The sequence below is a fragment of the Sinocyclocheilus grahami genome, unplaced genomic scaffold, assembly GCF_001515645.1.
Source record: "Sinocyclocheilus grahami isolate Dianchi unplaced genomic scaffold, SAMN03320097.WGS_v1.1 scaffold151.1, whole genome shotgun sequence".
NCBI classification, from domain to species: domain Eukaryota; kingdom Metazoa; phylum Chordata; class Actinopteri; order Cypriniformes; family Cyprinidae; genus Sinocyclocheilus; species Sinocyclocheilus grahami.
In genome coordinates this window covers 951,526-968,785 of record NW_015505330.1, presented here as the reverse complement: position 1 = coordinate 968,785, position 17,260 = coordinate 951,526, and the positions used below count along the sequence as shown (strand labels likewise).

Here is a 17,260-nt window from a genome sequence, read left to right as displayed (position 1 = left end):
ATACTCTACAAATCAAAGTAGCGTCACTATTGTACCACCACAATACTTTTGTATAAGTTCCATCGCCATCAGTATTTCCATCAGCCCCCACTGTGACCTTGAAACAATTAGTCTTTTCACCAAGAACTGATTCGAATCTCAAAGGTTGCTCGTTAGAAACCGTATTATATAGACCAGGGGTGCCCAAACTCGGTCCTGGAGGGCCGGTGTCCTGCAGAGTTTAGCTCCAACTTGCCTCAACACATCTGCCGGGAAGTTTCTAGTATACCTAGTAAGAGCTTGATTAGCTGGTTCAGGTGTGTTTGATTGGGGTTGGAGCTAAACTCTTCAGGACACCGGCCCTCCAGGACCGAGTTTGGACACCCCTGATATAGACCTACTTGTAAGAAACCTATAGAGTTCGCCACTTTCTGGACAAATACAGTACCACAGGTTCGATTGCTCCTACTCGACTAGTACTGCCGCGATAGGTCGTCGGCTACTCGAGTCTTTCCGTTCTCATTTCCGGTTCAGGTCGCAGCTGAGCGAATGTGTTTCGTTGTAGTTGTGCTCAAGAACCGGTGGATATAAACACGCTCCAGCAGAGATGTCTACCGCTCTTGAGAGCTACATTAACCGTATCCTTTGATGCACTTGATGATGGCGATGTTGTAGATCGTTGGCTGGTGGCGTTGTGTTGTTTTCATGTCAGGTGGTTATGTGTTTCAATGGGCGCGATTTGTGGCGCGCGCTATCAAGTGATTTAGCGTGTTTTGATGAGCATGATGAAGTCACTAACGCGTTTTAGTATGCATGCATGTATACGTAATGTATCAGATTTGATATGTACTACATACATATACAGTAAATATGCATGATGAATTGTGTGTATGGTATGTTTACTATATATAAATGCATGCATGTAAAGTCTTAATTATATCTGTTACATAGAATTATTATGCATGCATAATACTTTTAATTATACATGTGCTACTATTTATACATTGATTATATATTGAGACTTGAACTGCGTGTATAGTGTAGTGAGATGCATATTTCTATTTTTTTTATATATCCAATATATACTTAATTACACACACATATACATACATTTAATTGAATATGATTGTCTATGTAAGTATTTATGAGCTTGATATTTCCTTAACTGACATTATTCAAGGGACGGTTGCTATTATCACTTCAGATGGCAGAATGATTGTGGTGAGTCTTTCTCATCTCCTTTAGTAACATTGTTTATGTGCATTAATAAAGGAGCCTGCTTATGACTTTTATTGTTTTGTATTTAGGGGACGCTAAAGGGCTTCGATCAGACGATCAATCTCATCCTGGATGAAAGCCATGAGCGGGTGTTCAGCTCTTCCCAGGGCGTAGAGCAGGTGGTTCTGGGACTGTATATTGTCAGAGGCGATAATGTGTATGTATTTGTGCTACTTATTTGCATTGTTTAAAGCAACTGCAGACTTTATTGGATTTTAAAGGCTTGTATGTTTATGTGTTTAAGGGCTGTAATCGGTGAAATCGATGAAGAAACAGATTCTGCGCTGGATCTTGGAAACATAAGAGCAGAACCGCTCAATTCTGTGGCGCACTGATGCCTCCCGATCCAGGGTGGAAAAATCCACGTTTAGAAGAAATTCCCCGTCTCCCTTTTGAAGACTTACCCTAGGACATCTTCAGGCATCGAAAAGCAGAAATATTATTTGCTTTTTTAATCTTGAAGAAAATAGACTGAATGCATATCCTTTTTTTTACGTGTGCTGAAATAAAAAACATGGGAAAGTTTTTGATTTAAGTATTTCTTTTTATTTTTGATGGAGGAAAAAAAAAAACAAGGCGATGATGACTGATGTAAGTAACTGATTCCTGGTCAATTCCTAGTTCAAATTTAAACTTAAACAAGACTGTCATAAATATAAACTGTAAAATATGATAAATCTCTCAAAGACATATCCAGGTTATATTTCACAACAAGTCAAAAGGAATACAATTTTTTATTGCATAAAAAAAAATGAAACCTATTTTAGGGCCATTATTTTTTTTGTTACAGTTAAGCATTTCCCCCCCCCCCCCAAAAAAAACTTTCATTACAATAACGTAAAATATTATAATTAATGGATTTCGTTTTACAAAAAAAGAAATAAATCACATTAATGAAAATGTTGGCTACTGACAATCTGGAAATTTATCACGAAAAATTTTTTTCTTATTAGTATTACTTTGCTTTTGAATTTAGGATGAACTATGAAGTGTTTGTTTTTTAGATATGTCTCCAGATATTCAAAACCAGCTTTTACTGTAAGGATGTAGAAAATGTGCAAATTACATTAGGGATTCACCATCGCTGCCATGTTGGACATGATTTGTACCACTACATGGCAGCAAAGATCATCTCTTCTCCAACCTCCATTTATTAAAAAAAAGATAATCACACTGATTAATTGGTTTGATTAAATAAACACAGAAAGACTTCATTGAAAAATATAAATGAAGCACTAGTGTTACGCTTTAAAGGCATTTTGAAAAACCAAAACTGAATTCACATTGTGGAATCAGATTCCTTTTACCTTCTGACAAATCTATGAATATCTGAAGGCATCATCGTAGATGCTTTTTATACAATAAGAATGAGCGCTGACCCTGTTTTCTGAGATTCTGGAGCTCTTCAGAGGTTTGTGGTCTGTAATGCTGCAGTTCCTCTGCGAGCGAGTGGTGGCAGCGTTTCATCTGCTATTCTAGTGTGCTCAATCCTGCTCCCAACACACCTGGCTGTAATTTCAAATTCAAGCTGAAGGCCTTGATCATCTGGTATAGGGGATTTTGTTTACAGCTTCAACTAAATTTTACAGGACGGGATTGAGCAGACCTGAGCTACAGTAATGTTCCAGCTACTGGTAAGCAAATATGTTTAAAGATTTTCCAGATGCAGAGCTCAAATGTCAGTGTGAGTCTTTGTCTGTCAGCTTTTTCTTGTAAAAACTCCCTAGTGCTTCATATAAAGAAAACAGTTTCAGTACATTCAAACTGAAATATTTGTTACAAACAAAATACGGTTCAATTGAGGCTTTTATGACATGTGATTATCTGGGGGGATGAATTCTGCCACACGTGATACTGTCTCGTATTTGTCATGGCTGCCAATGACCAAAGCTTTCTGCAGGTCAGAATAGTGTGGATTCAGATTTGGGCAATTGTGATGAATCCTGATCCATGATTGACCTGCCAATTGAATCAGTAGGGTATAAATACAGATTCGTCTCGATAAATACTATACAGAGATATAAAGGTCGGCTGTTTTTGAAAAACTAGTACTACAGCACTACTCATACTATTTTGGCACTAAGTATACGGTGCACAGCATGCAAATTTAATATCTCCACATTTGTGAAATGGTGGGTTATATATCCCCACAATGCAATTTGGCAATATGATTTTATTTTTTATTTTGACATGAAATATGACCTACTACTCGTAGTATGAGTGAGTATATCAGATTTAACATTTTCACATTTTTGAAAATGTTTAGTATACAGCGTAGCATACTATAGTGGGTGATGCAATCTAACCTATTTCCAGTGTGATTAATGAACCGGAGGAAGATAAAAGATTTTTTTTTAAACAAAATTTTTAATATTATTATGAAATGTGATCTAATACTCATAGTATGGTTGAATATTTCAGATTTAACTTTTTTTTTTTATTCGCATAAATGTTTAGTCTACAACTACAGCACACTATGGTGGATGATATATCCCACAATGCAATTTGACTCATTTCCACTGTGATGAATGAACCAGAAGCAATATTAATATCAGTCTTGACTCATCGTTTGATAGGACTGCCAAATGTTTTATACAAAATTGGATTATAAATTAAATTAACAATAAATAGTTATTTTAAATTACATTTAAAAATAACAGGATTTTATTTCTAGGACAACTGGAAGCCATTTGCTGAGGTAAACATGCATTGTGGTGAAGTGTGTCTTTTATATACGATCGCTATTGCATAGTGTTTAGTGTTGCATATTGAAAACTTTCACATACAATTTTTTAGTAGTCGGTATACTTTTTTAGTTAGAAGTATATACATTTTTCATTCCAAACAGTCATATATTGAGATAAATGAGACTAACCTTTCTGTACCTGCTGTCCCATCTCAATCAAGATCTCTGCTTCCACACTAGGATCGATTTCCTCTCCCGATTTAGTATGCCCTGCGCCTAGTTTATGCAGCACTTCAGTCAGTGCCAAACCGTCAATGTCCAAAACGGCTCCTGTCAATCAAACAATTCACACATACACACACAATGGCTGCTGCTGAGATAATGGACGTGATGATTGCATGTAGATGAATAACAGTGAATATTAATAGCGCGCTCTGTGCGATCTGTTTATAATCATGCCTGTGCTGTTAGTGTTATGTAAAATAATTAACATATCTGATTTTCAAACGAGAACATGGAACATAATTACCATCATCTAGCACCTCGAGCTCTGTCTGATGCGCTGCACGCTTCATGTGCTCAAAGTAGTCGGTCTTGTTCGAGCACAGGGAATGTGCATCATCTGCAGACACCCTGAGCCACCAGCATCGCCTCAAACTTATTCAGGGCTTCTCCATTCTCCAGTTTCACAGCGATTTCAGTTTCCCCACTCTCTAGAGTACAATTAAGTTCTGTTGTGGCATCTTACAGTAGTATGTTTAAGTGGGTCCTTCTCCTTACCTAAATTTGTGACCAGTTCCTTGAGATCATCTGACCCTCGTCATTGAAGACACTCAAGTGCTTCACACACCTCAACCACATTTCCCAAACTCTGGCCAATGGGAGCGTCCATTCGGCTGAGCACTGCCCCTGTCTTCACACCCAACTTGTTGCCTGCAGTGACCTATTGGCAAATGGACACCAGTATTGTATAACCATTAAATTGAGAATCACTTTTAAATGCCAATTCAAATCCTGAATTGGGTTCGAATTTGATTTAAAGTTGCAAACAGAATGCAGAATGCAGAATTAAATTAAATACATGTTTCTTATTCTGATTCCAAAAACAGTACCCATTTTGTTCTAGAATGTCACTTTCTTACAAAACATGATGTGTATTTAATAGCATTTTTTCTTTTGACGGCCATTTGTAAGATTGAGAAGTCTTGTATTATCCCTTAATCACCACAAATGCAAAATATATGCAACAAAATACCACAAATAACAACAACTTGACCAACTACTTGTTCAATTTTCAGCCGATTTTCACATGTATGAATGATTCTGAAGACATTGGCAAATTATTTTTTTACTTTTTCCACTCCTTTGCAGCTTTTAAGTTAAACAATAGATTTTAAATACTTATTTTTGTCATTACAACTTTTGACATTTGACTGCATTTGTTATTTTGATAAGTGCATTAAAGCTGATAAAAACTGAATAAAATCTGTCCGTTATGAAAAGATTTTCCACAAAGTTTTAAACTTCTCATGATCAAATTAGGTATTAAGTCTTTTTTATTTTGCAAATAGTTAATAGCGTTGCTTGAAAGTTTTGAAAACAGTATAACTCTTGAAGTCATTAGAAGATTTATAGGGCCTATGGACAGAAAGAACTATACAGAAGGATACTGGAGATATACAGGTGCATCTCAATAAATTAGAATGTCGTGGAAAAGTTCATTTCAGTAATTCAACTCCAATTGTGAAACTCGTGTATTAAATAAATTGAATGCACACAGACTGAAGTAGTTTAAGTCTTTGGTTCTTTTAATTGTGATGATTTTGGCTCACATTTAACAAAAACCCACCAATTCACTATCTCAACAAATTAGAATATGGTGACATGCTAATCAACTCAAAACACCTGCAAAGGTTTCCTGAGCCTTCAAAATGGTCTCTCAGTTTGGTTCACTAGGCTACACAATCATGGGGAAGACTGCTGATCTGACAGTTGTCCAGAAGACAATCATTGACACCCTTCACAAGGAGGGTAATCCACAAACATTCATTGCCAAATAAGCTGTGTGAGCCAAAATCATCACAATTAAAAGAACCAAAGACTTAAACTACTTCAGTCTGTGTGCACTGAATTTATTTAATACACGAGTTTCACAATTTGAGTTGAATTACTGAAATAAATGAACTTTTCCACGACATTCTAATTTATTGAGATGCACCTGTATTGCAATGCCAAATATAGAAATTGAATTTTGTGTATATATTTTAATGTAATTGATAAATTAACTTTAAATAAGCTTAATTTCCCAGAATCTACCTGTGTTTAATAATTGCAATTCAATTTGTTATTCAAATTCCTATGTTCAGTTTAAATTCACACTCATGAATTCTTCAGTTCTGACCTTTGTGTAACCCTGATGAACACATAAACAGCATATTTCGAATCAAGTGAACTTTGGATGCAATTTCTAATAAAAAAAATATATGTTGCATGATTATAATAGATGATAATGTAGTGATAATAGTGCAAACGCTAAAAGCTCTCTTACCAGTGACTGAGCAAGACGCCGAGCGCTATTTAAATCTTTATACAGAGCAGCTCTGCCAAACTTCACATCTAACACAAGAGCACTCAGACCTTCAGCTCCTTTCTTAGAGATGATGGAACCTGTGCAGAACATGGACAACAATAATCATAAGAAGTGGGCTTAACACTGCAATGAGAAGTTTTTCAGGTTAATCTTACTGATGATAAGAGGAAGACTATCAACAGTTGATGTGGCGTCTCTGGATGGCGTAGAGAACACGATCTGTCTCTGTCTGTTCCACAATGCAACAGCCCACATCCTCTAGGATCTGCTTCACCTAGAAACATATAATATAAAAAATGCATAATATATTTTAATGTTGTAACATTTGGCAGTCCAATCACATAATGAGTCATGAAATTATTTTAAAAATAATAATTAATAAATTGTGTTCATAAATGTTAATAAAAAAATATCTGGTTTATGTCACTCTGCATCTGGATATTTTATGAATATATACATTTTGTGTAATATACTACAAAATTAGGCTACTGTAGTAATAGTACAATGGTAATAACCTTTTACTGAGTTCTGACTTCTAACTTTTTAGTTTGGCAAAAACAGCATGCTGTGATGAATCAGTACATGGGCTACATTCATTTACATAGATTTCATTATATAAGGATTACAGTCAGTGGTAAAAATTTATTTGATGACGCTCATATTCAATAACAACATTAATTATAAATGCTAAAACAGACCATGGAAGACATGGTTAGCAGGATTTTATGATGTTAGTACACATTAGTCAGTTCCTCATTTAAATGAGTGTTCTCTTGAACAGATGATTCTGTGCTGCTGTCAAATCTAAAAAATTGTATAGCTATTGATAAAATGTTATATTATATATTAAATGTTATTTTCTTGACATCCTTCTGCTCATCACGTTTTTTTTAAATGTATGCAACCTGTAAACCAGCACTTTATACTTTCAAATAAAAAGTTTCACTGTTTTTTGCTAGAACTGTTAGAATGGGGAATAAAATCAGGATAAGCTCACATTAACTGTAACTTAAATTCAATTCAGTTTATAATAATAATAAATAACTGATAATACTTAATTAAATAAAACGACTAGTCAAACTAGTTAGAGCATCATTTGAAGTTTAAAAAAATCCCATATTACCCATTCAACTGACTGGTTGACTTTAAACCCAGGTATAGACTCCAGCTTGTCCAGGGTGCCACCTGTATGTGCCAGTTCTCTTCCACTTATCATGGACACCTAGAAAAAACCCTACATGTCTAAAGTACCTCAGCTGCTTTCATTTTAAAATGGCAGTGGAAAATGCAATTGAGTAGAATTGTGCCCAAGAAATAGTGCAGAATCGCCTAATTCTAATTCATTTTACATCATAAAAATAAAAATCTTAACATTTCGATTTCTGAGTTCTACAGTTTAAAATAGTACAGGGCATTTCCTATACCTTACAGCCACATGCAGCCAGAGCAGGAGCAAGTGGAAGGCTGACTTTGTCTCCGACTCCACCGGTTGAGTTGTCTACCACAAGCCATTCCTTCGGCCATTTAAACGTCTCTCCAGAGTTCATCATCTCTCATGTCATTGCCAGGGTTTCTTCATCAGTCATGCACTTCTGCCATATGGCCATTAGCATAGCACCTGTGCAGGTGCAGCACAATTATTTTTTTTAAATTCCACCCAAACATTTTCTTAGCTTGTGTCTAAACTGTAAACTGAGTTTATGTGATTATGCTTTTTCCTATTTGACTCTTCTGGATGGCTCCTGATGTGACTCCTTGTACAAAAGTGCTTATTTCTGCTCTGCTGAGTTGGCCACTGTCTCGTTTCAGCTTTATAAGTTCAGGGATACTAATAGTGTTGTCTTTAGATGACATCTTTACATCGGATTATGTGTTGTCTTCAGTCAACAGCTGTTTGAGGCATAAAACAGGAACTTTGTCCAGAGGAAATGTTACGGCAAGGGTTAGATTTTACCCTGATTGTGCTAAAGTTGATTTAATTACATGTTGACATCCGTCCAGCTCAAAAAAAAAATCTTGCCGTTTATTGAAGTTATCAATTTACATAGTATACAGACCTAATTTTGTACTTTTTTATTTACCTGTTAAACTTAAATTTTTTGGTAATATTTTATAGTTGAATAATTAGTAAAACTTTACAATAAGGTCTCATTACTTAATGCCAGTTCATGTATAAACGAACATTAATGAACAATGAGCAATACATTTACAGTAACATTAACGTTAGTTAATAAAAACAACTGTTCATTGTCAGTGTTCGTTCAGGTTCATTAACATTAACAGATACAATTTTTTATTTTAATAATGTATTAGTAAATATTGAAACATCAAGAATAATAAATGTTTTACAAGTGTTTTTCATTGTTAGTTAACTGAAAAAATACTGGTGTAGAAACCATTTTCGCTCAGAAAAACCTAATAAATTTCACAAATAATTACAAAGAATCTGCAAATAACACATTCAATAAAACATGACATTTTGTACGACTGAAATATTTTCTTGTAAAATGTACACTTAATCTTTTTTTCCTACAATGTGTTAATGTTAAATATAACCTTATTGCAAAGTTTTACATATTAAATAACCATTGAACCTTTCACTGTAGCTTACACTGATGAATGTAATAATTCACAGGCTATAATTGTTATTAGTATGCAAGAGACATCTGCAGCTGAACAGTTTAGACCAGGGTTCCTCAAATCTTACCCTGGAGGTCCAATGCGCTGCAGAGTTTAGGTCCAACCCTGATCAAACTCAGCTACCTGTGATTTTCTAGTGATCCTGAAGACATTGATTAGCATGCTCAGGTGTGTTTGATTAGGGTTAGAGCTAAACTCTGCAGGAAAGTGGATCCCTGGTTTAGACTGTTTATTTTTAACAAACTAAGTAGGCCTAGCATTTATTGTGGAGAAAGAAGCACAAAAACTATTAAAAGCATTTCATAAGGATGCTAGTGAGGTTTTTAAATGATAAAACAATAGATTTATTAATGGAAATAAGCTACTATAACCTGTATTTACAGAAATAAATGTATGTGAGATTAGAGGTGTTGGCCTCTCGGGCAATCACCGTCCACTGCAGTTGTAAGAAATAAATGATCTACAATCACTGCAGACAGAACATTGCCAAAAAAAGCTAATTCAGTACTGAAAGTGAAAGTGATGGGCATCACCAAAACTCCCATTAGACAGCAGAGTTTCTTCTAACATTCACGATTTTGTTTTAAATTCTGTTTACACAGAGATAACAGAGATAATAGCATAAGTCAACTTGATATTCAAACCCAACATCTGACTGGTTGCACAGATAAACATGAACAAATGTAAAAGCAAACACTTACCTTGTCTTACACTGCAGAGTAAATAGCGGTCCGAACCACTGCACTCTTTCAGAGCATATGTCAGTGGCACATTAACCAGCCTCCTCTCAATCTGACTCTGTCATGAACGTGAATGTACTGTACTGGCATACAGTACATCTGTTGAAACCCGAGGCTATAACATGAAATTACAGCATTGACTGCCAACGAATTCCAGTTGTCCTTTTGTTTGATAATTACATATATCTTACAAATACGTAATACAAATTGCTTTTAACACTTCTTGAAAACTTCTATAAATGAAAACAACGCCATTAAATTATAGTTAGCCTATCTCAGCTTGATATTCGGAGCAACGTGTCCATAAAATTAAATAGCTCACTTTAGAAGACTACTTTAAAATATGATTGAAAGATATAAGTTGACTTGAAACATGAGTTACTGATCTGTTAGACATTTTATGGAGACCATGCAGGACAGTTGTCACAAGAGCTATATGTCAGTAACCAAAGGTTTTGAGTCAAAAGTCCAACCCCATAAATGCTTGTTTTCAGTAGCACTGACAATGGCCTCAAACCTGCTAAATTATGACTTTTTTTGGTGAAGTTTGTCCTCTAAGCATACATTTCAATATCATAATTGTAAATCTGGATCATGTGTTTTTAGACAAGTTAAACAAGTGAACATCATAACATACCATCAATATGTTATGATGTAATGTTTTAAGCTTAAAATGTTGCTGTGCTCTCATGAGAAACATGTTTTATAATAATTGCCAGGTTCAACAATATGTAACTTGTGAGTAAATAGCCCACAATACAAATTCAATAAAATATTTTCAAAGATTTCAAGTTAGTGTTGACATCTCCCATAAAGTGTATCATTGGAAAACACTTATGTTTTATGTAGATCATGAAAGATAATCTCTGTAGCTAATAAAGCATTTAATCATTTAAGACATGCAACCTGAACTATCACTGAATATTAATAGACTACTTGACATTTTTCCATGTAGTTCTAAAATGTTTTATTTAATTTATATTTACTTTGGTTTTTCAATTATTTATACATTGCTAATGTTTTAACCTTGGCTGTCTCAGTAGGCATTTTATTAGAATCTGTCATTTTCTTTTATCTCTTGGTTGGTACTTTAGAAAGCAAGAGTTTAATTAATTTGTAGAAATTGGACCTCTGTCCTTTTAACAACCAAATTCTCGACTTTTATACGTTCATTTTTGTTCACACGGACCCACAAACACACACACACACACAAGTCTTAAAATGTATGTAGAGTAATAAACCCAACCCCCTTCTTTTTCTCCACAGAAAGATGATGTATTCTTTGATTAATCCCCACAGCCTGAGAGATGATCTTTAATAACAGACAAGTCAAATTATATTTTTGTGTACATTTTCTCATTTTAAAGCAAACATGTCCAAAAGCTTGATCCTCAAATCACTTCATCCAACAAAGAATACAAAAAAAAAAGTCAACAACAGAAGAAAGGGCTCCTAAAAGTGGTAAACTAAAAGAACATGGCTGCCACACTCTTCTCGTACACCAGTAATTAACTACATAATTGTGTTTGAGAGTGTAAATGAGTGAGGATCGGAAGAGAGGGAGAAGGACAGGGACAGATGAGGGAAGTACAGTAATATTTTATGCAGATGGCTTATAAACAGTAGCACCCACATCTTTGTGCAAATTGACCAACCGGAGGAGTGACAAGTGTGTGGATTTTTCTCCTCAGTTCAACTGCTAGTTAAATGTGTAAACCACAGCAACACCTACTGTTCCAGCTTACCAAACACAACAAACCAGTCAAGCTAGTTACCAGATAATTTTTTTGACACAATATAATCTCAACATTTGCTTGATTATATGACAATCTTGGGGATCTTAAAATGAGAAATGAGAAAAATAACTATATTCACAGTAGATATGCTCAGATTACTTTTAGTAATTTGGTTGTACTAGAAGAAAATGTCACACTTTTACTAGGAACAAAAAAAGGTTCCCAGGTCATTATGGTCAGGGACACACTGCTTTTTAAGGCCTATAAACACTAGCTTTGTTTTTGCCAATGTGTCACATTATTACTTTAAGTTGTAGACAACTGGGGATCAGACAAATTCACCAGTTTAGCAGTCTGCATTAAAACATGTTTAATAACAATTAAATTTATGTTAAAAGCCCTTAGGTAGCATATTTTGCTCATATTGTTCTAAAATGAAAGACTTGATAGGAATTAAATCCCAAATGAGTAATTGCACAATACATAACCAAATCATGGCAAAGAAACATTGTTACGTCTTGAATTCACAAATTATCAGCATGAAATAATCGACTGATGCTGAGTTATCATTTACAAAAGGTAACAAATAAATTCCTCCAACCCATAGCATTTCAAATCCTCTGTTTAAACGAAACCGTTATTCTACAGTCTTAATGAGGATTTATTCATAATAGACAAAAAAGGTCCGTCCTTAATTATGAAATTCTTAAATAACGGACCATGAACTGGTCCAAAGATTATGTGTTTATAACTCACAAATCACAAGTTATACCATGGGGAAAAAAAGAGTAACTGCGTTCATGTTAGTGTATTGGTTGATAGACAAATAAAATAACAAATATAAAGTAAGACCAAATATGACACAATCTCACAGGGCATAAGACAAGTATATCTCACCTTATTCTCATACATTCTTTTTTTTTTTTGAATATATAACTCCATATATAGCATATACATATAAAATTGAATGTAGTGACTGAAAATATCTATCTTTAACAAATTTTAGATGGCGGCAGTATTACCTCAAGGCCACACTTGTATTGTATTGGGAGAAGTTTTATTCTCCTGGTTTAGGGCAGATTGTCAGATTCTTTCTTACTTGGACATGTTGCATTCACATGCCAAGTCCAGTTACTGCAACGCATCTTATAATCACCATTAACATGGCTATCTACTATTGAGTTGCAAGATGGTCGGTGAACATACTGTAAATTCCGGGCACTTGGAAGCATTGGCATTGTTTACAGGAGAGGTTTCTGCTCTTTCCTTTCCCTTTGCACTCAAGTTAACGCTGCTTTCTAAAATTCAGAAGTCTCTCTCCTGGAAGCAGGAAATGCACACAAATCCAGATGGTGAAGATATTCTCAGACTTCCTCTGATAATGTGAGAGCAGTCTGTATGTTTGCCACACCTTCATCATCATCATTTGATTGTAAAACATGGCACGAGAAGGAAATGGCTGCTTGCTGGCTATATCATTTGTTATTGTGCAGAAGACCCAGTTAAAAACATGGCCAGTTTGATTTTCTTAGACCTGTAGCTGTAAATAGTAGATATTGCGCAGTAGGTCCACACTCCTGTCCAGCATGTTATTTTTACTCTTAGTAGGTGGCAAACTAGTGAAGAAACATGGTGGGTTTTGTGGGAGTTAAATTGTTGATGCTTGGGTAAAATCTATATTATATAAGGGCTGAGCAATGCTAAAAAAAATGTGGGTTGGAAACTATGGTGTTAGACTTCGGAATAACTTGAAATTTTAATAGTACAAATTTATTTTGTGATGGGACTATATCCTGCATTTTGTCTCTCCTCAACTCTCCAGCAGCTGCTTCAGTGCACGTTCAATGTTCATTCGGTGTCCCACCCGCGTCACCCCTAATTCTGCCAGATCGTCCTTGGTCAGTGCAGGCAGGTGGGCGCCTTCAATCTCGTGCTCCAAAAAACGGGCACGATGTTCTCCTAGTCCCACACTCTCTAGCCACTCTCCCACATCATACTTACTCCACAGTGCTAGGGGGCGCTGTCTGAATGGCCGCAGGGCCAGGAGAGGGGCTCCCAGTACCGGTGAAGGGCAGGGGGAGGCACATGGAGAGGGGGATGGAGAACGGCTGCGGGCTCGAGCGCTGGCGCTCCTCATGACGAAACGCACCTCCTTGGGCTCCTGGGGCAAACTTAGGCTAGAAGACTTGAGGATTGTGTGATGATGGTGATGAGGGCCGAATGTACGGACAGGCCCCAGCGGTTCACTCCGTTCTGGTGTGGCTCCAGGGCTTGGAGTCCTACGGGTCACTGGGTATCGAATGCCAGGACGTATTGTGAAGGTGGTGCCGTAACTCCGCTGAGAGATGGTGTGAAGCTCCCCTAAACTACTAAAGAGTCTAAGAGAGAGAGTGAAAACATAAAAGACAATTAAAGGAAAAATATGAAAGAGGAAGATGTAGCGGAAGCAAAAAAGAAAACAAAGGTAGAGTTTTAATTGCAGTACTTTTAGGAAACTACTGGGGTGCTAATGTGAGAGAAAAGGAAAGTGGATCCAATGCTGTAAGCATTGGGGTTTAAATAGTGCAGAGCATGCAGAAAACTTAATGCAATAAAATGACAGTTAGAGCAGTTAATATAAAACTGGAGTCCTCAGAATGGGTATAAAAATGGTGCATTAGCATTTCACAGTATTTCCACCACAGCATGCAATCAGTATTCATTTTGTAAACATCCGAAACTTGCTGCAATAAACTTACCACAATCAATGCAGCAATACAAACTAAATGTAGATTCAACATTTGTTTCATTTACTTTTTATGAAAAAGCAATTTGATTGGCCCCCAGCGGTACACTGAAAATTCCAGTTTCGTTGCGCAAAGACAGACAGAAGCTTAAATGCCTCAGTTACTGCATAATGAACTACCATAAGCCTTTAATACAAGCCCACAGTAGCATTTGCAGCTTGATTAACGGCTGCAGTAAAGGGTTTAGTGAAAGTTAGTTAGACAAGGAGTTGTTTTTACCCACAGAGCTAAAAACCTACGATTTACTCTCTTCTCCATTCTCCTCACATCTGCAAGGACATACAGACACACACACACGTGTGTTATGGATAGGCAGTTTTAACCAGGTGTGTGGCTAAGGGTGTCAAAAGTCAAGTGGGTGTATTGCTAAATAATATTGAAAGTTGTGCTGTGATTCATGCAGGTGTGCAGATGTGCTGCTGTTGTTAAGTTGGTGCAGTTTTTAACAGGTATTTCCTACCTGGCACCTCCCACAGGTGATCTCCTGCCAGGGTCAAGAGGTGCTCCCATCGGTGGCTCCTCCCCCAGAGAATGAGTGTCTTTGCTTAGCAACTCTGCCCCCATAGCAGCAGGCCGACTTTCATCAGACCCACCCATCTGGCCCCGGGGCTCCTCCCCCCAGAGTTTGGAACGTCTTTGGAATAGGTAGCGTGGACGGCTGGGGCCTGTGCTGGGTGGGTGTGGAAGCAGCTCACTGTCTGATGACTGTTTAAGCAGTGGGTCCCTGAGATGGGCGGGGCGACCACGCCCCACCCCAGAACGTGGTTTGCTAGCATGAGCAGAGTCTGTGCTCTCTGAAGACAAAGTGGACATGCTGGAGACTGTGGAAACAGTACTGGTGGTCTCCATATGTGGGTCTTCAACCCCAGAGTCTGCCGTAGAATCGCTGGCTTTTCCAGAGGAGGTCTTTGCAATGGATGGCCGTGATCCGCTAGGTGAAATGCTTAGAGTGGCTTTGGGTGTTTCGTTAATTAGAAGGCCATTAGAGAAGGGTTGAGGGGGCGGCACGAGGCCTATCTTCCGAAGCTCCTCTCTGGTTTCCTCATCACTGGACGAGAGCAACGCAGGGGGAAGTGTCACTGTGTAAGGCTCCGCGTCCTCCTCTGAGCTCATAGTCAGACTTCGAGCAGTCAGATTTGAGAGGGTAGGGGCAGGGGAAGGTAGAGTGGGTGGGACTGCCGGTGGGGTATGTTCTGTATCCATCAGCGCAGGTTGGACACCTTGCACGCTGGGTGGGACAAGTACCTCTTCCAGGCTTCGTCCAGACCCAGGGCTACCGCTAGTCACTTGGCTTGCCGTTTCTGTGATGCTGACCGGTTCGTCTCTCCAGGAATTAGATGGAGGAGCCTCAAGAGGAGCAGGTGGTGTCGCTCCTCCTACTGTCTCTGGCCTTTCAACTGCTCGACCTTGAGTGGGCGAAGGTGTGGGCGAAGGCGTAGGAGTGGGTGTATTCCGGCCACTAAGGGCACGTTCTCGTGCAGCCAGTGCAAGTGCTAGAGGTGAGGAAGGATCCAGTGGTCGACCTGTTAGAGGGTGTATAAAAGTGGTGCCCCCTGGTGGTGGGCCAGGGGAAAGCATTGGTGCAGGTGGAGGCAACTCGGCCAACTCATCCACTGAGTGGGACTGAGAAAGTAACGGGGTTGTTTGCGGCTCAGTCGCGCCCCCTTCTACAGATAGGAAAACGCTGGGTCTGCGTCGGGCCCCTGGAGGTGTAATTCTAGCTCGCTCAGAGAGAACCTGCTGTTGGAACTGCTCTGCTCGGCTACTGTGGGGAATCCGTAACCCTCCCAAAGGAGAGGGGTCTCTACTAGTCTGAGTAACGGCTCCTTCCTCAACTGGTCCTTGTTTGACTAGTGGGCTCTTTCTACGCTGTGGCTTGGTAGGAGTATAGACTGCACTTAGACGACCTACGTTAGCATACGGATTCTCCACAGGTGGTCCACGCCTACGACCACGTTCAGGTGGAACCGCTCCAGAGGTAGGCGTTTGTGGTCTTGCAATAGGGGCAGGCTCCACTGGCAAATGGGTGGTGTCCTGAAGAATGATCATGGAGCGTGTTTTTCGCTGGCGGTCTGTCGTGACTGGGCCATGGAGTTTGGGCTCCGCCCCCGGGCGGAAGCTTGAACGGCTCTGGTTGGCAGTGCGAGAAGGGGGCGGAGGTGGAAGAAAGGACGGAGGGGGCCCTGAATCTAGGAAGTAGGGAGTTGGAGGTGGTGGAGGAGCTGTCTGTGGAGGGGGTGGAATACTGTCTTGTCTAAAGCTGTCAGTCATCGAGGAGCTTCTCGGAAAGCGATGCTCTCCAATCAGGGCTGCGATTCTTTCATCTTCAGGAGCACCTGTAAAACAGTTTTCGGTGAGACTGTGGGTGTACAAAGATTAGAACTGTGATGAACTGGTGATCATTGTGTTTTAATAGACATTTTTATATCATTGGTTTATGTTTATGAAAAGACAGAATTTGTGAGAATGTTTGTATTTGTGTATGTGCCAATGACACATTACCAAATGACTTGGTTCTTGACATTCCCCGAGGCAGCTGCATGTGACTTTTGTCCACAGCCAGGGAACTTATTTGCAAACCCTGCCTCTCTAACAGAGACTACACACAAACAAAAACAATACGTGATCAAATACTGGCCAGAATTCAGTTACTGTCAGAACAACAAACAAATCACAGATTCTGATTAATCAGCTATCAAAGAAATAAACAGAAAATGCAATCACAGCAAATTTCATTTTTTTAACCTAAAGACAATATGCATTATAAACAACAACTGATCAGCAGCCAGATCTTTACTGACACAATTTGGCTACTGTACTATAGT

General features: G+C 38.3%; 2 protein-coding genes, 1 long non-coding RNA gene and 1 pseudogene across 3 annotated transcripts in view; 2 read left to right on the top strand and 2 right to left on the bottom strand.

Annotated features, from left to right (window-relative positions):
* The first annotated feature begins 420 nt into the window (after positions 1-420).
* Positions 421-1,781, top strand: LOC107592220 (U6 snRNA-associated Sm-like protein LSm8). Its single transcript, XM_016281636.1, has 4 exons — positions 421-617; positions 1,160-1,200; positions 1,287-1,414; positions 1,502-1,781. The coding sequence occupies exons 1-4, from the start codon at positions 587-589 to the stop codon at positions 1,590-1,592; spliced, it is 291 nt and encodes a 96-aa protein (XP_016137122.1). The 5' UTR covers positions 421-586; the 3' UTR covers positions 1,593-1,781.
* A 468-nt stretch (positions 1,782-2,249) lies between these two features.
* LOC107592222 (uncharacterized) overlaps positions 2,250-17,260 on the top strand; it is an 18,263-nt gene continuing 3,252 nt past the window's right edge. Inside the window, exon 1 of the long non-coding RNA XR_001609957.1 lies at positions 2,250-2,891. This is a non-coding gene — a long non-coding RNA (uncharacterized lncRNA). The remainder of the gene's footprint in view (positions 2,892-17,260) is intronic.
* On the bottom strand, positions 2,885-9,920 carry LOC107592221 (thymidine phosphorylase-like; annotated as a pseudogene).
* The window catches only part of LOC107592218 (SH3 and multiple ankyrin repeat domains protein 3-like), a 27,567-nt gene continuing 21,524 nt past the window's right edge, over positions 11,218-17,260 (bottom strand). Inside the window, exons 21-24 of the mRNA XM_016281633.1 lie at positions 16,938-17,034; positions 14,896-16,771; positions 14,675-14,704; positions 11,218-14,027 (exon numbers count right to left, since the gene is read on the bottom strand). Coding sequence (XP_016137119.1) covers positions 13,460-14,027; positions 14,675-14,704; positions 14,896-16,771; positions 16,938-17,034 — 2,571 coding nt within the window. The 3' untranslated portion in view covers positions 11,218-13,459. The remainder of the gene's footprint in view (positions 14,028-14,674; positions 14,705-14,895; positions 16,772-16,937; positions 17,035-17,260) is intronic.

What these genes read in the sequence shown, in the direction of transcription:
- LOC107592220 (XM_016281636.1), top strand. Translation starts at nt 587, where the DNA reads ATGTCTACCGCTCTTGAGAGCTACATTAACC. An exon ending in TCTTGAGAGCTACATTAACC is followed by an intron (nt 618 to 1,159) that starts GTATCCTTTGAT and finishes ACATTATTCAAG; the next exon opens with GGACGGTTGCTATTATCACT. An exon ending in ATTGTCAGAGGCGATAATGT is followed by an intron (nt 1,415 to 1,501) that starts GTATGTATTTGT and finishes TATGTGTTTAAG; the next exon opens with GGCTGTAATCGGTGAAATCG.